This window comes from Diadema setosum, chromosome 3, assembly GCF_964275005.1.
Source record: "Diadema setosum chromosome 3, eeDiaSeto1, whole genome shotgun sequence".
NCBI classification, from domain to species: domain Eukaryota; kingdom Metazoa; phylum Echinodermata; class Echinoidea; order Diadematoida; family Diadematidae; genus Diadema; species Diadema setosum.
Genome location: NC_092687.1, coordinates 23,376,210 through 23,398,214, shown reverse-complemented (window position 1 = coordinate 23,398,214; position 22,005 = coordinate 23,376,210). Strand labels below are relative to the sequence as shown.

The 22,005-nt window shown below is 38.3% G+C and overlaps 1 protein-coding gene across 1 annotated transcript in view; it reads left to right on the top strand.

Moving 5' to 3' along the window:
* Positions 1-22,005, top strand: part of LOC140246695 (MAM and LDL-receptor class A domain-containing protein 2-like) — a 94,388-nt gene that overhangs the window by 2,200 nt on the left and 70,183 nt on the right. Inside the window, exons 4-15 of the mRNA XM_072326033.1 lie at positions 1,118-1,202; positions 1,848-2,021; positions 3,815-4,083; positions 4,593-4,683; positions 11,609-11,746; positions 12,270-12,538; positions 13,793-13,883; positions 15,158-15,298; positions 16,064-16,183; positions 16,885-17,106; positions 17,865-18,008; positions 21,104-21,378. Of these exons, the coding sequence (XP_072182134.1) occupies positions 1,118-1,202; positions 1,848-2,021; positions 3,815-4,083; positions 4,593-4,683; positions 11,609-11,746; positions 12,270-12,538; positions 13,793-13,883; positions 15,158-15,298; positions 16,064-16,183; positions 16,885-17,106; positions 17,865-18,008; positions 21,104-21,378 (2,019 nt within the window). The remainder of the gene's footprint in view (positions 1-1,117; positions 1,203-1,847; positions 2,022-3,814; positions 4,084-4,592; positions 4,684-11,608; positions 11,747-12,269; positions 12,539-13,792; positions 13,884-15,157; positions 15,299-16,063; positions 16,184-16,884; positions 17,107-17,864; positions 18,009-21,103; positions 21,379-22,005) is intronic.

Genomic DNA, 22,005 nt, shown 5'->3' with positions numbered 1-22,005 from the left:
GTAACTTTACCCCCAAACTGTTTTTGAGATTGAAAAAAACCCAATTTCCATGACCACTTAGCTCTGTTCGCTACAAGAAACATCGGATTTGAGCGATGTCACCTAATGTGTATGATAAAAATAAAGATTCTTATATTCAAAGCAGAGACATCTTTATTGCATGATTTATGTCAGAAATTAATCAAAATAACATTAAATGATGGAAAACAGTCAATTTATATGATATTATTTCCTATAAATTTCTTCTTTAAGTCTATGGCGATTTCTGTTTTAGAGGGAACGGGTTAATCAGGAGAATATTTAGTTGATGATAAAAGATGCTGTGCCATGGAGAGCACACACTTGATGTTTACAATCTGTAATCGAGCTGAATTGAGTTTCCATGACAACCATCACCATGCACACTAGCCAAGCTAAATATGAAGTTTCAAACAATTATCAAGATGCTTTAAAGCACTGATTTGTCCACATATCCACTACATCTAAGTATTTGAGATTTGGTAATAATTCATTTTCTCATATGACTTAAACTATATATATTCATGAAAGAAACTTTTTGTTTAGGAAGAGCCTACGTTGTGTATGTATAAAAATCACCTGTACACCAAGTTTTTAACTCTTAGGCCCGAATTCACGAAGGTGGTACAAATGAAACCATGGTTTTAACCATGGACAAAAACCATGGAGCGCCAAGTGTGACATGGAATATTTCGTTACGAAATCAGTCATTTCGTCGATGAAATTATTACTTTGTAACGAAATGACAACATTTTGTAACTAAATGAACATTTAGTCCAGGAAATGATTATTTCGTTAACGAAATATTCCGTGTGACACTTGGCGCTCCATGGTTTTTGTCCATGGTTTAAACCACAGTTTCATTTGTACCACCTTTGTGAATTCGGGCCATTATGTTTTCTATCTGACTTCTATATATTTTTTTTAGATGACTTTGACGAAATAGATGTGCTGACCTACACACTAAAACCTCAAGATTGTGAAAGAATCCAACAGTGGTACACCCATAGATAATACCGAGAAACATCCACTCAAGCCTACTGTGATTCTATGTAACATGATAAGTAATCTGATTGTTGTTGACCTTTGACACACACAGGTCTACTTTGTAGCTGTCTTGACATCTGTTCCCTATGGAGATACATCAATAGATGACATAGTTCTCACAGAGGGAACTTGTGATGGTAAGATTTCCACAGTTTTGAAATGAGTTAGGTCTCCTGTCTACAGACATTGATCATCTCAGAAATAGATTAAGGGTCATGTGCAGTGTATATTGATTTGTGGCTGTGGAGCAAAACTGTGTAGCATATATTACCATTTATAGCTTTCATCTAGTGTCCCCTAATACTGTTTTCTAATCTTTCAATTTTAATTAGACAAAATAATACAAAATTTACAGAAATCATGTACACAATGATACAAAAACTGAAAAAGAAAGAAAGAATAACAATAAAGAAGCTTACAATAACCAGTGTTTTGCAAACATGAATAATGCAAGGTACATGTGTAAGTACTAAATCGAGTGGAATCACAGTATAATGATGTTCTTAGGACCACAAATATTATCTTGCTACATCAGGTTTCTAATTGTTTCAAAGTAGAAAATCAAAAGATTATAAAGAAAATTGGGAGCAGCAGAATATCCTCATCACAACAGGGTTTTGTTATATTCTAATATTGACATCTGACCTGTTGATTGCTAGTATTAAAGTAGTAGCTTCATTAAATACTCTGTGTGTAATTAATCAACACAACATCTTCCATATAAGCATAAAGTTTTGTTGTTTAACAAATAAACATAGCAATTTATAAACAACATTCTGCAGCTCTCCCTGCCTCAGCGGTCCCGAGTGTCAACACAGGTTCAGCGTCATGTGACTTTGAGATCGACTTCTGCCAGTACACTCAGGACCCCTCTTCAGACTTTGCCTGGTCACGCCTCCAGGGGCCAACGTCCTCCACCAACACCGGTCCTAGCGGTGACCACACCTCAGGCTCAGGTGTGTTCTCATTGATCCATTCTAATATCAAGTTTTGTCTTTTTTCTTCTTCTTTTTTTAGCTTTGTGGATTTTTTTTTTTTAGTTCAACTACTTTTTTTATGTCTCCACCACGAAGTGGTGCCGGAGGCATTATGTTTTCAGGTTGTCCGTCCGTACGTACGTACGTCCGTCCGTCCGTCCGCTTTCGTTTACGCGATAACTTGAGTAATGATTACTGGAATTTTACAAAACTTGGTCCAAGTATGAAGTATGACGGGGCAATTATTTGATTAGATTTTGGGTGAAATCGGCTAAAGGTCAAAGGTCAAAGGTCAAGGTCAAATCATGAAATTGTATCCGTTTACGCGATAACTCAAGACTGGATAAAGCAAATTTCACCAAACTTTGTTGGAGGATGATGTATGATGGGACAATTACTTGATTAGTTTTTCAGTGAAATCGGACAGAGGTCAAAGGTCAAAGATCAAGGTGAAATCCTAAAATTTATCTGTTTACGTGATAACTCAAAACTGGATGAAGCAGCTTTCACCAAACTTGGTCCAAGGATGATGTATGATGGGAAAATTAGTTGAGTAGATTTTAGTGACATTGGCAAGAGGTCAAAGGTCAAAAGGTCAAGGTCAAATGCTACAAATGTTGCAATTTCCCCCATATCTATGCAATGCCCGAAGGTATTTTCTTGAAACTTGGTGTGGACATGTACTACTGCATAAAGAGTCTCCAGAGAGAGTTTCATGTCATAAGGTCAAAGGTTTAAAGGTCAAAGGTTAGGCGAAAATGTTGCAATATTACTTTTCTCGCAAATGGTTCAATGTATCTTCATGGAAGTTGGTACATATGCATGTACTGTCTGGCAGGGATTATCTAAGGAATTTAAGGGTCATGGGTCAATACTCGGGGGTCAAAGATCAGGGTCAACTCCTCAAAATTTTACTATTTCCCTCATATACTAGTATATGCAATGCTTGCATTATTAGTTTCAAAACTTAATACATGCATTACCTAATGGAGATTCTCCAGGAAATTTCCAGCCAGAAGGTCAAAGGTCAAAGATTAAGGGTCAAAGGCCAGGTTTCAATGCCCTCCCCTCCCCTCCCAAAGAAGAAAAAAAATCAATTTTGTACCGTCATCACACTCTTTCTTCGTACCTAGGAAATTACTCAATGCATAAACTTCCCCAAAATTCCCCAAATATGTGTACCTGCACTCTTAGAAAATTATAGCAAACCCAGTTCAAGACATTTCTGACAAACCTGTCATTTCAATATTTTGCCAGATATGTGAAACTGTCATGGATTACACATTGTGAAGACATTGTACTGTACGTCTATTGGGAGAATCATGCATTATGGCGGAGGCATCAGTCGCCATAGCGACATTTCTATTTTAAGCTTCGTTCTTACCACTGAGAGAAAATTGTACTGCTGCTGGTACTATATCGTGATATCATCAGGGTGATGTACATCGTCTGTTGAGAATGATAAGGGCGTTAAGTTGCCACAAAACCCATAGTGCTCAAGACCACTTAACGCCCTTCTTATTCTCAACAGACGAATTCAAATTATGTCTTCACAGTTTTTACAACTGACACCAAGATGATTACCATGTAAAGTGTCAGGTCAAGAAAAATGACAGAACTCTGGTATCTGCATGGTTCAATCTCACCAAGACGTGTACAATGCAGAGTACCAAACAAAGCACTTGTAGAATTTTTTGTCCTATGCTGTGTATGAGCAGGTAATACCTATGTTGAGTATACATACAGTATTATATCTCTGTTGTTTTTCAAAGGATCTTATATCTACACTGAGGCGTCTAGTCCCCGTTTGCCTGCAGACACCGCTCGTCTGGTCTCACCATCCCAAAACATGACAGGGTCGGCCGGTATGTGTCTTGAATTCTACTACCACATGTATGGTGGCTCCATGGGAACACTGAAGGTCAACGTCCTGGAGGAGAGTGGAGTGGAACAGACCATTTTCAGCAGGGGGCCGTCTGACTTTGGGAATGTATGGAATCCAGCAGCCGTCAGTGTAGACTCCAATGGACAAAATTTTCAGGTAACAATAAATCATATGTCATATACTGTGAGATATCTTTGGGTTATTGCTCTCACTCTAAACTTCATAAAACCCAGGTACTACTTAACAGCTCATTATACAATTATTATTACATATTAATTATATATTATTATATATTGTTATATATGATTATATATTATCATCTATTAGTTTATATTATTATTGTTATTATATAATGTTCTCTTGTCCAAAGCTTCCAACTTAACCGTATTTATATCTTCATATATATATATATATATATATATATATATATATATATATATATATGAGTATTTGCAAGACTTTCTTTTGTATCTACAATAGGATTTAAAAGAAATTACTTTTGAGACCTGCAGGGCAAGGTAACGGTAAATGTTAAATTGTCAGATCCAGTTGGAGTTAGTTAAGGTACCTGGAGAAGGATTAGAAAATCGCATTAGTGGCACAATTCTTTGGTTTGCAAAAGAAGCTTTGATGCCATTTCACATTCTATTTTGTCACCTCCTCAGTTTGTCTTTGAGGGAGTCATCGGATCATCGTTTGAGAGTGACATCGCTGTAGATGACATCTCCTTTCATAATGGAAACTGTCCCCCGTCAAGTAAGAAATGGTGCTATCATCGTCTTGTATTCCTAGACAGGGATGTATGCATGGACTTTTCAGGGTACTGCCCTCCCATCCCCCACCCAAACTGACTAACTAACTTTTTGTGACATTATACATCTCAATCCCTCCCCAGTTGCAGATTGTCCTGAATGCAAATTTGATGAAAATATTCCCTTTGTTGTGGAACAATATAAGATCTTAACCTTTACAAGTACAGAGTAAACTACTGTTTGTCATTCCAGTGAAGTACTTACCATTTCCCTCTTGGATAATGGCCAGGTAAAATGAAAATTATTCCACACTCTATCCTGTCCTGTCGGCAGTGGTGTAGATATTTGTATGCGTATATTGTGCAAAATAAAGTTGGTTATTCCATAGGCTTTGGGAATATTACATCTTGAGGTAAGTACATGTAGAAAAAAAATATATCTCTCATCAATGTCTGTAGAATATGAAGGCATTAGTCTTAGTCCAAGGAATTTTAAGATTTTCATTGTGAACACCACACTAGGGCCCTGCATACTAGTAACTCAGTTTGTATAGAGCACCGGTCCAGTAATCCAGACTGATGTTTCGGTTCAAATCCAGATGGAATCTCACTTTCTTTTCTCACTTTTCATTTAGAACAGAACATGACAGAAGTGTGAGTTAATAGTCAGGGTCCTTATGTTTGAATTTTAACTTTCGTTGGATCTTTGTGGAGAGTATGAAAACTATACAGTTTTGGAAACGTTACAGTATAAACAATCAGACAAAAAATGTTTCCATTTGCACTGAGACATTCATGGTCGCTGACTTGGATTTTTCAAAATGGCCACCATAAATAATGTTTTGTTAATATATCTCAACTTCTAAGTGACATACAACTTTTATTTTGACAGCTAAACTACCATTTTCAAGGTCAAAGAATCAAATCCTCCTAGTTACAAGTCTGTTGAGACAATTCGAATAGCAGTTCTTGAAAACCTTTACTTATTTTGTAATGGATGTGTGATATCAACTTACAGAGATTTTAGGTAAGACTAATGAAGTGTCAACCTATATAGATCATCATACTTCATCCACAAGGGAATCAGTGTTCTTTCCTTTTTATGCCTCCGCCACGAAGTGGCCGGAGGCATTATGTTTTCGGGTCGTCCTTCCGTCCGTCCGTCCGTCCGTCCGTCTGTCCGTCCCGTTTTGTTGTTGTCGATATCTCAAGAACCGTGTGATGGTTTTACCGTCAAACTTGGTATGAGGGTATATCCTTGGGGGATAATACTTTGTGTGGATTTTAGGGTCACAGGGTCAAAGGTCAAAGGTCACAGGTTATTTTGTGAAAAAAATTGAAATTTCATGTTTTTCTCCATATCTCGCAAATGGTTCAAGGTATCTTCATGGAACTTAGTATATATGCTTGTACCGATGGGCAGTGATTATCTAGGGAAGTTGGGGTCATGGGTCAAAGGTCAGGGGGTCAAAGGTCAAGGTCAACTCCTCAAAATATCAGTACTTTCCTTAAAATGCAATATGCCTGAAGGTTTTTTTTTTTTTTTAACTTGATGTATGGCACGTATTACCCAATATATATTTTGGGGGAAGTTTCTTGCCAAAAGGTCAAAGGTCAAAAGGTCAAAGGTCAAATGAAAGTGCTAAATTGCACTTTTTCCTCCATATCTCGAAAGTAACTCAAGGTATCATCATGAAACTTACATATTTATGCATGTTCTACCTAACAGTGATTCTCTGTGGAACTCTGAGGTCAAAGGTCAAAGACCAGGTTTAGATAATGCTATTTTCCCATTTGATACTGAAATTATACTTTTTCTCAATACCTTGAAAATTACTCAATGCATAAACTTATAAAAGGGTCAAAAGTCAAGTAAAAATCATCAGTTCCCCAAATACCTGCACTCTGACATTTTAATCATTCATCCAATTGAACCTAGTTCTAGAAAGTGAACATTTAGCACATTTGTGTCAAACCTGTCATTTTAATATTTTGCCAATTGTGTGAAACTGCCATCACACATTGTCAAGACATTGTACTATAGACCTATTAGGAGAACCATGCATTATGGCGGAGGCATATCAGTAGCCATAGCGATATATCTAGTCTTTCTTATGAGGGGGTGGGGATGCACTTGTAAAACAGAAACAGAAAATATCATTCAACTGAGTTTTGATATGGTTAGATCTAGCTTACCAGTTTCACCATTGGATTTCATGTTAATATAAACAAGATTGGTTTTCTCCAAGATTGAACTCATTTCTATCATTAGGAGCATGCTTTCTCCTTTTTATCTCTTGTAAAACATTTCATAAATGAGAAAATTTGATTCAAATGAGTGTATGGTTGAATCTAGCTCATCTTTTGTGACCATTGTATTATTTCTTTGCTGGTGCAGCAGTGAGTGTCAGAATGACACTGATGAGGACACTCAGAGCAAGCAGAGATGTATGAAACTGAGGGATTATAATGATGGAGTTATTGCCTCAAAGAATAAACCCATTTATGTCATTAGGAGTATGTTGGTTCGTAATGAAAACTAAATATCAAAGTGGAATTCAACGTCTAAGTCTATTCACTTGTGAAACAGTCAATGAAACAGAAAATGGTTGAATTTTTTTTTTTATTATTCTTTTTCTTTGCCATTAGGGCAGGGAAGGTTAAAATGATGAGGGCATGTAGGAGAAGCATGAAACTGACGATGATTTAAGATGAGATATATAGAAAGTTGGCTGCCTCAGAGATGACACCAATCTCTGGAGGAGTTTCTATAACCCTTTTATTCCCAGCTACTTTGTACACCCTTTCACTTGGCAGGACAGTTTCTATAACTCTTTTATTCTCAGCTCAGTGTAAACCCTTTCATTTGGCAGGACAGTTTCTGTAACCCTTTTATTCTCAGCTCAGTGTAGACCCTTTCATTTGGCAGGACAGTTTCTGTAACCCTTTTATTCTCAGCTCAGTGTAGACCCTTTCATTTGGCAGGACAGTTGTATAGCCCTTTTATTCCCAGCTACTTTGTACACCCTTTTATTTGGCAGGACAGTTTCTATAACCCTTTTATTCTCGGCTCAGTGTAGATCCTTTCATTTAGCAGGACAGTTTCTATAACCCTTTTATTCTCAGCTCATTGAAGACCCTTTCATTTGCCAATACATTTTCTACAACCCTTTTATTCCCGGCTCTCTGTAAACCTTTTCATTATACCCCCCCCCCCCCCACACACACACACATGAAGTGTATAAGGGAGTACAATTTGTTAGGAATCAGTGTGTGGTTGATGGGTCGGGGGGTCGTGCAGTCGGGCTGTCCGTTGCAAATCTTGCGTCATGAACTTCTACAGTTTTGATGCAGTTTCAATTAAACTTGGGATACATGATGACATTGTGATTGTCCTCCACAATTTCAAAGCAGTTCAACTCAAATTTGGTGCAATGGTGGTGTTACTGTCAAATTTAAATTTTAGGTTATTTAGAAGCCAATATATATGAAGATAACCTGTTATATGGCAGCCATTTCAGAAAAATCCAAGATGGCGGCCATATAGGTATTGGGGCAAATGGAAGCTGTGTTTTCCTGATATCTTACACAATGAGCTTTCCAAAAATGCATAATTTTGATACTCTCCAAAAAAATCTGACGGCATTACATACGGAACTAGCCCAACCAGATGCTGTGCGAAGCTATAGACCGATTCAATTTCGATGACCTATTCACCTACCGCCGCTAGCGGCGCTATAACGGTCGCCATAACTGGGGGCCAACGGGGGCTTCCAGCGAGCTAGCTACCCAGCGAGTTGCACTTGCAGCTCAGCAGCCTAGCGTACCCATCGCGCATAGTTAGCCGGGCGCGGCCGCTGCGCCGCGGCCGGCGACCGCCGGCGCCGCGCTAATATTGTGATTGTTTACTCACTGTGGAAAAGTCATTCAGCGGCTTTTAATGCCTTTCTTTTGGGCAAATTGAGTGATTCAGACATATTGATCTACTTTGAAAGCTTCAAAGGAAGGATCAGGAAAACACATTGTGCAGTTGTTGGGTGCACAAATAACAGAAAAAATGGAAATGGAAGCTGCACGGCAGTGTGTGAAATTCAGACACCGCTGACGCCTGATAAAGTAAGGCAAAATTAAAGACAATTTAATAAGTGAAATACAACGGTATAAAATGCAGAGATTTCGAAACAAACTATGTCTACTAGATTCTCTATTTAATTAGGTTATCACTGCATGATGTATTATTCGTAAAATATGTTGTTCATCTTAGAAGACAAGTTTAGATCAAAGAATTTGATAATTCACTTTTTCTTTTTTATCCTTGGTGTCCTACTTGCCAAAGTTAGAATACACTTCCTGGCTGGACTTTATTATTATGACAAACATTTTACAGCCTACACTATAGCTAAATAAAATGTTTCAAGATGCGTTAAATTCTTATATTGTTTCACTTCTTCAATGTTCAGCACTGAATTGACCATAGGCCTATTCAATTTTGGCCTGGAACTCTGAATTTGACTTTTGATAAAGTGATACTTATAAATATTAAACCATGGATGGTGGCAAACATCCGTTTCATAATCATACTAAGAAAGTACAATGTACAATGTATTAGGCGTTAGCATGATGTTATGCAAGGTTACTTAGACCTAAAACAGTAGAAGTTTTGGTTGTAGACATCAGGCGACGTCGTCGTAACTTAAGTTTAGGCATATAGATTTCTACGGCCTAGAAACGCCTATATATTCCGTTTGGTTTACTTAGTTAGGCTTGCCTGAAGTTATCGACAACCGAAAATGATATAGGATGTAGGGTTCTAGAAGTCAATAGGTCTAGATCTAGTCTGGACTCTTGCCTAGATTTCCAGACAAGATCTAACGTTAGACAGATTCTACCCTGCTGGCCTGACACTCCCGAGTAAAGGCAAAAGCGTGCCCTAAAAAGGTTAAGTTAACTGATAGCTTGCAATTTATTGCACCATATCTAGCTCAAGATTCTTAATCATTATTTGTATTTAATTATATCAGTTAACTTGTCAACAGCCTAGGCTTATTAGCAAGACGTCTGCCTGCGCCAAGCAATAATTCTCCCAGCGGTTTTTATTCTCTTACACAAATGTGAATATACGGGGCTAACACGCGAGTACCCAAGTCATCGCCAAAGAAATAGAGTCCACAAACATTCACGGATCGTACCGATATTTACCTTGAAATTCAAGTTTTGGCTACAGCCGTATGTCATCTACCAATTCGCTCATAGTCGGTATAAGTTGTTTAATTTTTTTTATTCTTAATTAGCTTGCGAAAAAAAAAAAGTAACGTTAGACTCTAGTTGTCACAAAGCCAGATGCGTCGATCGCTGCCAGCGCCAGAGATAGCTAGCTGGCCGGCCGGCTGGCGCCGGGTGGTAATTCAATAAAGCACTGGCTGCCGCTGGCACCCTTGCCACGCACGCAGGGCGCTTGCCGACCCGGCCTGGTTGGCCCCCAGTAATGGCGTCGCCTTAAGAGGGCGCACTTCCATGAACAGTCACTTGAATCGGTCTATACAGCAACTGGGCTGTGTATAGTTAATACGGAACTATAACTACTGGGGATCCCAACTGAAAGAAGAAAGGTTGATTAAATGAGAAAGCCAAGCATGCTCTATATTTAAAAGAATCAACTAATGCAAATGCAGTAACTGTCATACACATACCTTAGACTACTAATAAATCTACTACACACTACATGACTAGAGAGGTCATACGACCAGTTGCATGACTTCACACTGCACACTATATGATCAGACTACACAGCTATTTTTATGACCGTTCTTGCTTCAGTACATTATATGTGACTCTGCACCTCAAAACAAACAAAAAGTCGCCCGACATGAATTTTTAGTTAAGACCATATTCTGAAAGAGCAGACTTTAAGCTTTAAAATGATGTATAACTCAAATCAAATGAACTCTCTTAACCTATCTAAATTTTGGAAAGAAAGCACAAACTCAAGAAAAGTGTGAACAGAGAAAAGAGGCTCTGAAGTACATTGTCTATTCAAGCGTTTAATCTTTACCAAACCGTGCTGGCTGTGCGATAAATGGGACAAAAAAAAGGAAGTAAACCACCAGACTAACAGCAATGAAGGGATTATCAGATTAAATTGAAATTAAGCATGCCTCATTACCATATTCTGTCCATGATTAACGCCAACTTTCAAAGCAGTAGCATTATCCTTTCAAAAGTTATCATAGTTGAAAGTGAAGAGTATGGACAAGGTTTTTCAGAAATGAAAAAGGGATTCTACAGACACACATAATCACACTATTCTACCAAAAATGTTCGAGATAAACTGCTAGAAAAACACACTTTCCTGCCCGTTTTATGATACCAAATTTTAGCATAATGTAAAAGAAGACCAGCTCTTTCAGAAAATATGAAAAAGTCAAGTTCGGCTAGATTGACCCATCTCACTTATTTTCAGTTCCACGCAAAATCAATGTGTGCGACTTTATGTTCGTTTTGAGGTGCACGGTCACATATTGTAGCATGATTTGCTGAAGACCCACAACCGGTTGGGACAGTGTTACATGTCAAATCTGTAAGAACCAGTCGCATCAGTGGGTATTGGCAAGGCTGGTAACATCAGACTTCCGGTCTTAAAGTTATACAACCTGTAAATCGTAGCAAAGCCATGTACTGTGCAGTGGCCTTTATTAGTAGAATTGATGATGATGATGATAATATAAAAAGGTATGATGATAATAGTAATGATGGGTACCCACAAAATTAATCATTATGAAATAGTACTAGCACCATTAATAATGGTAATAATGATAACAATTTTAAGAGGAAAAGTAGTTTAAACTTTTCATTCTACAGAGTAGTCACTTCAGTATAGTAAAATATACTGGTGTTTCTCATACCATCGCAAATCTTTTTCTTTTTTTGCAGGAACTTGTGACTTTGAAAGCAGTATTTGTGGCTGGACACAGGAGACTAGTCTGGATGATTTTGATTGGCTGAGAGTCCGAGCACTTGACGTTCCCCATGGCACTCCACTGGGTGACCACACCACTGGATCCTCTACAGGTATCTCATACTGTCATGTGACACTGTAATACTGCCCTCTCTTGACAGAAGCACAGTATGTATGATGTTTTTCTTTTGCTGTCAGGATATGTTCTATATTGCCTGTTTTACTTTCTGAAACCTGTGTTACACTTTAAATCACCACGATTGTTCTTGTTTACTGGAAGTTGCAAGGATGGAATTGTGAGAAATTTTCTAATTCTGTATATTTTCAAACCATTAGTATTAGGAATGGAAAAAAATTATTGTCTCCCTTGAGAATAATGATAAACCTTCAATCAGATGTCAGCATGGGTTGTAGTTTTGCCAAAATTGTAAAAAAAAAACAAAAAAACAAACAAACCCCCCCCCCAAAAAAAAAAAAAAAATTAATAAACAGAAAATAAGTACATGTATGGTGAAATAGGTCTATTTCTTCTCTTTTGTTATCAGTTGATTTGGTGTGCAGGATTTTTGAAATTTGATCAATGTTGTTCAATTAGATTCTATTTACATTTTTACATCCCCTCTCTGCCCTTTGCAGGTTACTTGCTGTTTGCTGATGTAGCGTCTGCACAGCGTTACCCTGGCGACCAGGCCCTGGTGTACAGCCCTTCGTTTGATGCCACCCAAGAGGGAGACTGCATGAAGTTCTGGTACCACATTGATGACTATGTCGACGCAGGGTACATTGCAGTGTGGGAGTCTGTCAATGGCGCCCTCATTGGCCCGTATTGGTCATCCACATCAGGTTCTCAGGGAGCTTCATGGCAGTATGCTACAGTGACGGTCAAGTCTAATGCAACTTTTCAGGTACGACCAAAACTTCTTGCTTCCAATATATTGTACAATGTACATTGTGAATCCCCCTATCCTTAACTTGTTGGTTGAGGACGTGTCCTGAGTTTTCTTGGGCAAGTGTCTATGAGATATGGGGTATCTAATTATATCAGTCCATCCTCACTGAGTTAATACCTGTGCATGATCCACTAGTTCCTCTAATCATTTGTTGTGTGAAGCCTGTAGGTACAGTGTCTTGTCAATGCCCTTGACAAAGATGTTGAGCATCAGCAACAAAAGGATGAGACCCATACAGTACATAATTGCACACAGTTTGGTCATTCACAACCATCATCTGTGTGTAGCCCCACCCCCCCCCCCCCCTCCCTTGCAATCAACCTGCCGTACAATGAAATTGACAAGTACATCTTGTGTCTGGCATTCAAATCAAGCATTCCCCCTCCCCTCTTGAAACACAAACGTACAAATGAAAACAAAACGAATGGATGCATAGAAAAAAAAAAAAGGCTGCTGCATGCACTGAATAGTTTTGCACTGTTATTGCTCTCCTTGAATTTATGAGGTGTACAAATATGTATGTTGACAAGATGTTATTTCGTATTGAATATGACATACTTCTTGATGTGATTCATGTGATCTTTTCTGTTACGTTACGTCTGTTATGTTACGTGTACTTCCCTGGGGGTGGGGGTAGCTAGTTTTCAGCTTTCCTGTTGACAAAGTGGAGTCCAGGTGCTCAGTGTTGTAGTAACTAATAACTTGATGTAGTATTGAAATTAGTGTTCTGTAGAATGTAAAGTTATGAAGCATCATGCTGTTCAAACTCCATGCAAAACTTACCTTGAGCAAAGCCATATCTGGTGCTTTCATGTACTTTAACTTGAGAAGAATCTGAGGTAGAGTCTATTCATGAACCAGAAGCATTTTAGATTAAAATCGAGCAATTCCATTTCTTATATTTACTAACCCAAATCAGATTGCCAGGTAATGGGATAATGACTTATCCCTTTCTTTGGGACTGATTAAAATATTTTATAAAAGACATGATGACCCACAGGACTTCTGTATTTGGCAGTACACCAATGTGATTTTATTTCATGGCAAATCATATAAGCATAATGGCCAAAAATGTTATGAAGTCACTGTTCCTCTGATTTGCAAATCCAAAATATATATATTTTTTCTTTCATATGGTAGCCTGAAACTTATGACATCTTGTCCCCAAAACCAAACAGTACTTTGTGATACTGGTTTGTATGTTTGCAGGTTGTACTCCAAGCTGTGGTGGGACAGACAACAGCAGCAGATATTGCTGTGGATGATATTCTCTTTGAGTATGGAGCCTGCCCAGCACCAGGTGTGTTGATTCTCTGCTAATCAGTCTTTTTGGCCTTGAGCGAGACATTCTATTGACAATCTGCTTTCTAGATTTATAGTGGAGTGCCCTGTGCATAGATAATTGTGTCTTAATATCAAACAGATTGAGTGTGTTTGTGTGTTGCCATGACAATGTCGCAAACTTCCACTTTCTTTATCAAGACTTTTTCATAAGTGAACCCTTCATGTTCTCAGGCCTTACATTGATTTACCGTGCTTTTTTTTGGCCAACATTCAGTAATTCATTCAAACTTGACCTGTTTGTAAAGTTAGCAAGTCCACTCATGTGTAGCAATGTGCCTCAGTTCAACAGGAAGGCCTTGGTGACACAATAGAGTTTTTAAAGGGGATTAAATAGTTTCCACTATGGTGATTGGTAAAGGCAACACAGTCAGTGTTCCCACCCGTTTCTTACAGGAACCTGGTATACCAGGTTCCCAAAATGTATACAAGAGTCCTTCATGTCCTAAATTCATGTTTATTTGTGTCATTCTGCCCCGTGAAATGGCTTTGATAAAAGGTTTGAGATTCTTCTATCAATATCACTTTTCCATTATAAAAACCATGTACATCCCCAGTAACATATGATGACAGAAACGGTATCCCGGGGTACCAACTAAAAATCAGCCATTTTGTTGAATTATTATTTTTTTTTTAAGGTTGTACCCTGGGTGCCAAAAAGTGGAAAATTATTTTGATGCTGGAGCTAGCGCACGCTAGCCACTGCACTGCACTACACTGCACTGCACTGAAGCACACGCTATTGCTAGCACAGCGTACCATGCATGCATCGTATGCATGCAGTGGCATGGGAATGACTATTTGCATGCACACACAGTGTATGCATTTCTCTGTGGCTGTCCTCGAGTGGACGTGAGGTGGCGCTACACAACGTGGTTCCCGGGGTACAACGGTACCGCGGGGTAACGCGTGATGCATCATATGCCCTTTTTCCAATGTATTGTGTACATATTTTGATGTAAAAGTTGTATGAAGATGACAATGTACCGGTAGTTGACCATGGAAAGCGACTACGTGTACCGCTTGACTGCTCTCGAATAGGGGGATTACCAACCTGTCCGTTCTCCATTGACCTGCAAAAAGAATCTCATTTAGCAAATGAGCCTTGTGTTAACCCGTTGAGGAGGACGAGTCCCCAAAATACTCGCGTAGGTCTCTATGGGAAATGCTTGTTGTAGCAAAGTCAGTCTGTCCTCAGTGGGTTAATGCCGAGTCTTTGTCCAAACTCAACAGGCTTCTGTGACTTTGAGCGAGACTACTGCACATGGACCAACCCCCAGACTGGCGACAACTTTGATTGGACGCGGAGCAGCGGGGCCACGCCCAGTGTGACTACCGGTCCCAGCAAAGACCACACACTTTCGTCATCATCTGGTAGGAATAAGATTAGTGCTATGGAAACAGACAAAATATTGACAATAATAATTGCCATCATAGGTATTTCCTACAGACCAAAAACAAAATTACAAACCTCTAGTGCTGAAGAAAGCTTTCAACTTTGGTAATATTTTGTGCCTGTTGCATACTTGCCAAGTGGTAAGATTTTATCAGATTCAGTAAGATTTTTTACGTTAAAAATAGCAAAATCAGATTTTCTGTCAAAGAAATCAGATTTTTAAGATATATTTAGATATACCTTTCATGTGTATTTTCTGAAGATTTGACCGAAAGTAAGATTTTTAACTTCAGTTTGCATATAAAATAAGATTTTTGCAATCCACGAGTAAGATATTTCATCTTGAAATGTTGGCAGGTATGCTGTTGTTAGAAATATTAGAAACAATGAAGTTTGTCAAACTGTTAAATGTTAAAACAAAAGATATTTAAAAGAATGCAAGTTTATTAAACCATGTCTTCAAAGGGTAAGCAATGAATACTTTTCTGTATCCAATTGATCATGATAAAATCTGTTTTCTAGTTAAGTTGCTTTTTTTTCTAACAAAAGATGTGAAAATATAAATTAACTGTTATTCATCGGGATAAATGATTATGCTTTGCATTTATCCTCAATCAGTTTTCCCTTATTTTCATAATGTAAAATGGTCTATCAATATTAAATGATATTTTGTCTTATAGCCTCTAAATTATGTCAATATTTGTTCTGGACTGAAGGTAAAATGAATATGTTTTCTCTCTCAGGTCACTATGTGTACTTGGAAACAAGTACCTTAGTTGCTGGTGATGTGGCTTGGCTGGTCAGTGAAAATATACCAGCTGATGATGGCTGCTTCTCATTCTGGTATCATATGTATGGAGCAGGTGAGATGATGCACATGATTGACCATGTAATGAATTATTTCATAATAAATTGCTACACTTTAATAAAGAAGGGGTGTGCAGTATCAAAGGACCTTTGTTACAGTGTGTAGTACAGTGTACAGTACCTTAGTTATTGCCCAAAGAATGCAAAATCTCTGTATTGCTATTTGTTTGACAGGTGAATATCATTTATTTCATATGTTTACATAAAATCATTTTAAAAATAATGGTTGCTGTATGTATTTTTACTGTATGTGAGATATGTTGTATTCCATTCTAAATTTCCTCATCAGTCTCTGTGAGGTCTTTTTTGTGTCAATTGTCATATATTTTGATGTATCAAAAGAGAGCAAAGATCAAGTGATTGTCTTTGTACCTCTGCATGGAAGATACATTCGTTTGTTCATTTTTCTGTGTCATATACATACTTAGTGAGGAATGCCGAATAAATCTTGAGATAGTTATATAGCAAAGAAGAACTATTTAGGCTCCTGTAGGATGCCATAGAGGTAAATTCAGTTTGCCTTTTGATTTTCTTGCAGTACAACTATTAATAAAGATAAGAATTTCTGTAATTTGGTGTTATGGTTTCACTGCATTACTCCTTGAGTTTTCCTTTCAGATGGCTGCTCTTTTCATGTAGTCGATGTGAATTGGGTGTTTTAGAAATCCCTGAAAATATCTCTTTCTTTTTACCTTAGGTGTTGGATCTCTCAATGTCTACCTGATTGATGGCATCAATGGAAACATGGCCTTGCAGTGGAGCCAGTCTGGTAACCATGGCGACCGCTGGATCAAAGGTCAAGTGTCGACCTCTAACCGCAACACCTACCAGATTGCGGTGGAGGCCACTTTTGGGGGAAATTACACGGGAGACATTGCCTTAGATGACACCTTGATCAGTGTGGCTGGACTGTGTGATGGTAAAGCAAATATTGCAGCTGGATATGTACACTGTATATAAAGAGCTTGCTTCCATAAGGTGCTAAATCCGTAATTTTTCAATGGATTTAGCTCCTTTTGGTTGCAAGCTCTTCATATGTATTACCCACCTAGATTTAAACACATTGTATCATGAATGTACATTCAAGGATATCATGCAGTATCAGGTTATCAATGATACTAGTAGTAATGTGGTCTGTTTTTACCCAGGATAGCCTCTTCAGTGTTGCCACTGCTCTACCAGAAGGCCCTGCCACTATTATTACCCTAGCATTGCCAGGTACCCATTTATACACCTGGGTCGAGAGGGACATGGTGGGTAAAAACATTTTGTCTAAAGAGTAGGCATTTGACAGGATTCAAATTCAGGACTTTCTGATTGAAAGTTAAAGACTTATTTCCACCATGCCACAGTGCCTCCACATGCACAAGTGCATTTTAGCCATGTGGGGTGATGGTAGCTACATGTTTTGTAGGTTAATTTGGTAGAAAAGGGCGCATAGTGTTATGTGTATGCAACAAATTTATGTTGTGTTTTAGAAATGCTGTGAAGCAGGAGTGCTTCAGCACCTGATGTGATAAAAAGGTGTTTTATTCAAGAGAAAATTAACTGTCATTGTTATTACAGTACCTTTTAGGTGTTACTTGAATGTAGCTTTGATATTTGATGGTATATGCAGTAAGTGATGTGTATGTGATATGCAATTATGTTCCATTCATCATTGTCTTTCCATCACAGATTCCAGTGAGTGGGACTGTGACTTTGAGAATGGTTGGTGTCAGTACACCCAGGCCCAGGATGACAACTTTGACTGGGTCCGCCAGCAAGGGTCCACCGGCTCAGTGGGGACAGGACCATCCGTGGACCACACAACAGGGACAGGTCAGTTGCCATACTCATCCTTTCATCCTAGATGTGATCTTACCAACTGCTACATGTATGTGTTGATTTCCAAAGTCAGTAACTGTGAGCCAAGAATAAAAAACAAAAACAAAGACTTTCATAGAGGACTGAAACATTGTTTCAAGAGGATGGGTTGAGTTGCTTATGTTGAGAGCTTTATCTTTTGGTAAATTCTTATTTTTTTAGTGTGTCACATTGAAAAGTAGCAGAATTTTCTCTCAAAGCCTCTTTATTGCTGAATACATATAACTGAGAGTTTGATTGACAACACATGTATGACATGAGTAAAGTTTCCATTTTTTTCTGTCAAATTGGCAATATTTTGTAAATTTTTTCTCTTTTGTTCAGATGCAATGAATTCAACCAGTTCCTTGTAGTCTTTGTTCAAGACAAGATATGCCATGATATTGATAACCGTGGAATAAAAATATTGTATTTTCCCCAATTCAAATTAACCCTAACTTGGCGGGGGGGGCCTCCGAGCCCCCCCCCCCCCCTCGACGTTCCGCGCGATGTATCGCTAACGCGAAAAGCTATTGCCGCGACGTTTCATGACTTTTTTTCTGTCGAGTCTCCCGCATCTTTTGACACCAAATTTGCGATGCCCGGGCGCGCAGGTTCCGAAGTTTCGCATAAGTATGTACGTGCATGTCAGACCAAAAATTGCTCAAAAATGTGAATTCGTGTACAATTTCAGGGGAAACTGTGCTTACAGTCAAATTTCATAAAAGCATGATTATTTTGGGGTTTTATTGATTAAAATCAATTAATAACATATTTTCTTGTTCGGAACAATGTTATGGACAAGTTTCGAAAAAAACAATGAAAAACGTGAAGTCGAAAAAAACAAAGAAATACATAAATTCAAAAAACAATAAAATACTTAAGAAATTTTTTCGGATGGCTCAATTTTTTCTCTTGTATTTGCTTAGGACACTAAAAGGAATATTTACACCAAAAAATGTGCCCATTTTGAGCTTTATTTAGTGATTTATACCAAATTGTCTGATTTCATGCATCTTATGCATAAATTAGCATAATCTAGCATAAATGATAATATTTCTAAAATCTAACTTCATAGTACTTTAGATTACATCATAGGCAATGTGTGTGCCAATTTTCGTCGCGATCGCGCAATTGACGGCCGAGATCTGGAGGGGGGGCCTGGGAGCCCCCCCCCCCCCCCCCCCCGGCTCTACGATCTACGTAAATAGCCCGGCCTAATACGCTGTAGGGTTAATCTTACAAGGGGCAGGGAATTTACATAATTACAAATGAAATAGCTAAGCATGGTTCAGACACATGAAAAGGGTCATGAGGAATGCTGAATGAAAAGTGATCAGTGGTCTGCTCTCCACATCTAGACAGGTGAAAAAGTGTAGTGATAGTAGTTACACATCTTATGAAGATAACCACACATGTGATGTATGACATGTACACACAGTTCTGATTGCTGTCACCTAGTGTACCTACAGCATTTTTATGCAAAGTTCATTCCCAACAGTGTAGGCGACTGACCAGTGGCACTGTATCATACATTCCAAGCAGTATTCATAGACCTATAAGTTGATATCTAATGAAGATAGCATAACATGTCCCAAGTGTACCGCCATGACACTAGTATGATAAAAATTTTGGTGAAGCATGGTCAGAATAGTTCTAGAAAAGAGAACATAACACTAATCTACTTTAAAGAGCTGTAGGAGTCAGCTGATTTGAGCAGTACTTCACAGAATGTCCTTTTACTATTCCCACAACATGTTTAGAGCGTGTTATTCACTCGGTGATAGATTTCTGCTACTCAACTACACAGTTAAGCCCTACTTGCCACAATTGTACAAAAGGAATAATTTTCTTTGCTCAACAATTACATATGAAATGATATGGAGATATATCAGTTGTAGAATCAGTTGTAGTGTGCAGCTTCCATTGAGTACTTTATATCATGGGACATTCACATCTACTGTAGATAAGAGTGTAGTGCATCATATTGAACTACACAAGGAGCTGCATTTTATGACAAGGGCTTAGCTTTTACTGTAGGGGTTATATCAGCTCAATACTACTGATGCTGTTTAATATGCAACTTGACTATGGGCAACCCCCTCCCCCCCCCCCCCCCGCCCCCCATTAAAAAAGAAAGAAGAAGCACCTTTGTAAAGATAATCTAGTTTATTAAAAAAAAAATCTTGCCATTATACTGGCAGCAAACATAAATATGAAGAATGGGGAAAAAATTAAAACACATTGCATTTGTTGAATCCATTGATTGTATTTTAAAGTAATTCAGTATGTTTGGTTATATAGCCATGATATCACCTTCCTGCCTATTAATCTATTGGGGACAAACAGATTTTGCTATCACACACATTTCCCATAGACACCTGCCTGAGTATACTTGGAGATAGTTACAGGAGGTTAATTCAGAGAGTCTTGCTGAATTAGATGTTTGTTTAACTTATGTACAAAGAATAAAAAAAATAGATTTTGCTATTAACTGAGCTGGGTGATAGAAGTTAAATGGAAGAAGAATGACTGAATTGCACAGAATTCTTAACATACAAATTGTCACTCTCAAGATGTATCTTTTATGTGAATTAGTAGCAAAACCTGTCTCTGAAATGAATCATTCTTGTATAGCATACTACTGTCTATCAGAGAAAAAATAGTAAAAAAAAATTAAAGTCTTGTTAAATCTTGCCACAAATAGATTTTCGCTCTTTTAAAGCATTACTTACACAATACTTTTCAGCCACATCCTTTGTTATTTCATTGCTTCATTTCTATACAATGTCAAAGATGCTGGTATCTAGATTTCTGAAACTGGAAGCACTGTAGTAGAACACAGCCTCTACTTAATACACATACAGTCATATATTTCTCTACTTTCACTTGGCAGCCAATGGTTATTACGTGTACATTGAGATATCCAGCCCCAGAGTGCCTGGAGATGAGGCTAGGATCATGAGTCCCGTCATTTCCACCACCTTCCCTCAGTGTCTCAACTTTTGGTATCCACATAGCCTCTACTTAATACACTTGCAGTCATATATTTCTCTATTTTCACATGACAGCCAATGGTTATTACGTGTACATCGAGACATCCAGCCCCAGAGTGCCTGGAGATGAGGCTAGGATCATGAGTCCTGTTATTTCAACCACCTTCCGTCAGTGTCTCAACTTTTGGTATCACATGTTCGGCCCCACCATTGAGACGCTGAACGTCTTCGCCAGGCGCAACGACTCGGCGACCTCCGACCTTGGAAGCCTCGTGTGGAGCAGCCAGGGGCAGAAGTCTGATGAATGGTTCCTGGGAGCGGTCACCATAGCTGAAGCTTACCCTTACCAAGTCAGTCAGAGTCCCACAATGTAGTATGCAGTGTAATTATATGAAACTTTCTGTACCTGTGAGTCAAATTTGCACATATTTCACTCACAGGCCTACTCTTTAGACACGTTATAGTTAAAGATAATATAAAGTTTTGGTACCTCAAAAGTTTCCCTGAGTTTCCTTGTCTTAGTTTGTGTTTCAGGTTAAAGTACCTTTCATATAACTAACACTGTGAGACTTACTCGCCCCAAAGTGCTCTCATGTCTTAGTAATCATGCAATAATGGTTTCGTACAATACATGTATATTGATTGTCGCGGTACCGCGTCGAGTCAAACTAACGGCTCGTTCGAATTTTTCAGAGCCCGCTCTGCTCTGGTACGAAACCATTATTGCATAATTACTAAGACATTAGAGCACTTTGGGGCATGTAAGTCTCACAGTGTTGGTTATATGAAAGGTACTTTAACCTGAAACACAAACTAAGACAAGGAAATTCAGGGAAACTTTTGAGGTACCAAAACTTTATATTATCTTTAATTTAGACAGGCATAGTTAATTTATAGTTTAAAGGTCTTTGCCATAAGTGTCACTGTGATACTCAAAATACAGTGTTTGCTATTAATATTGCTGGACAGAATGTGGC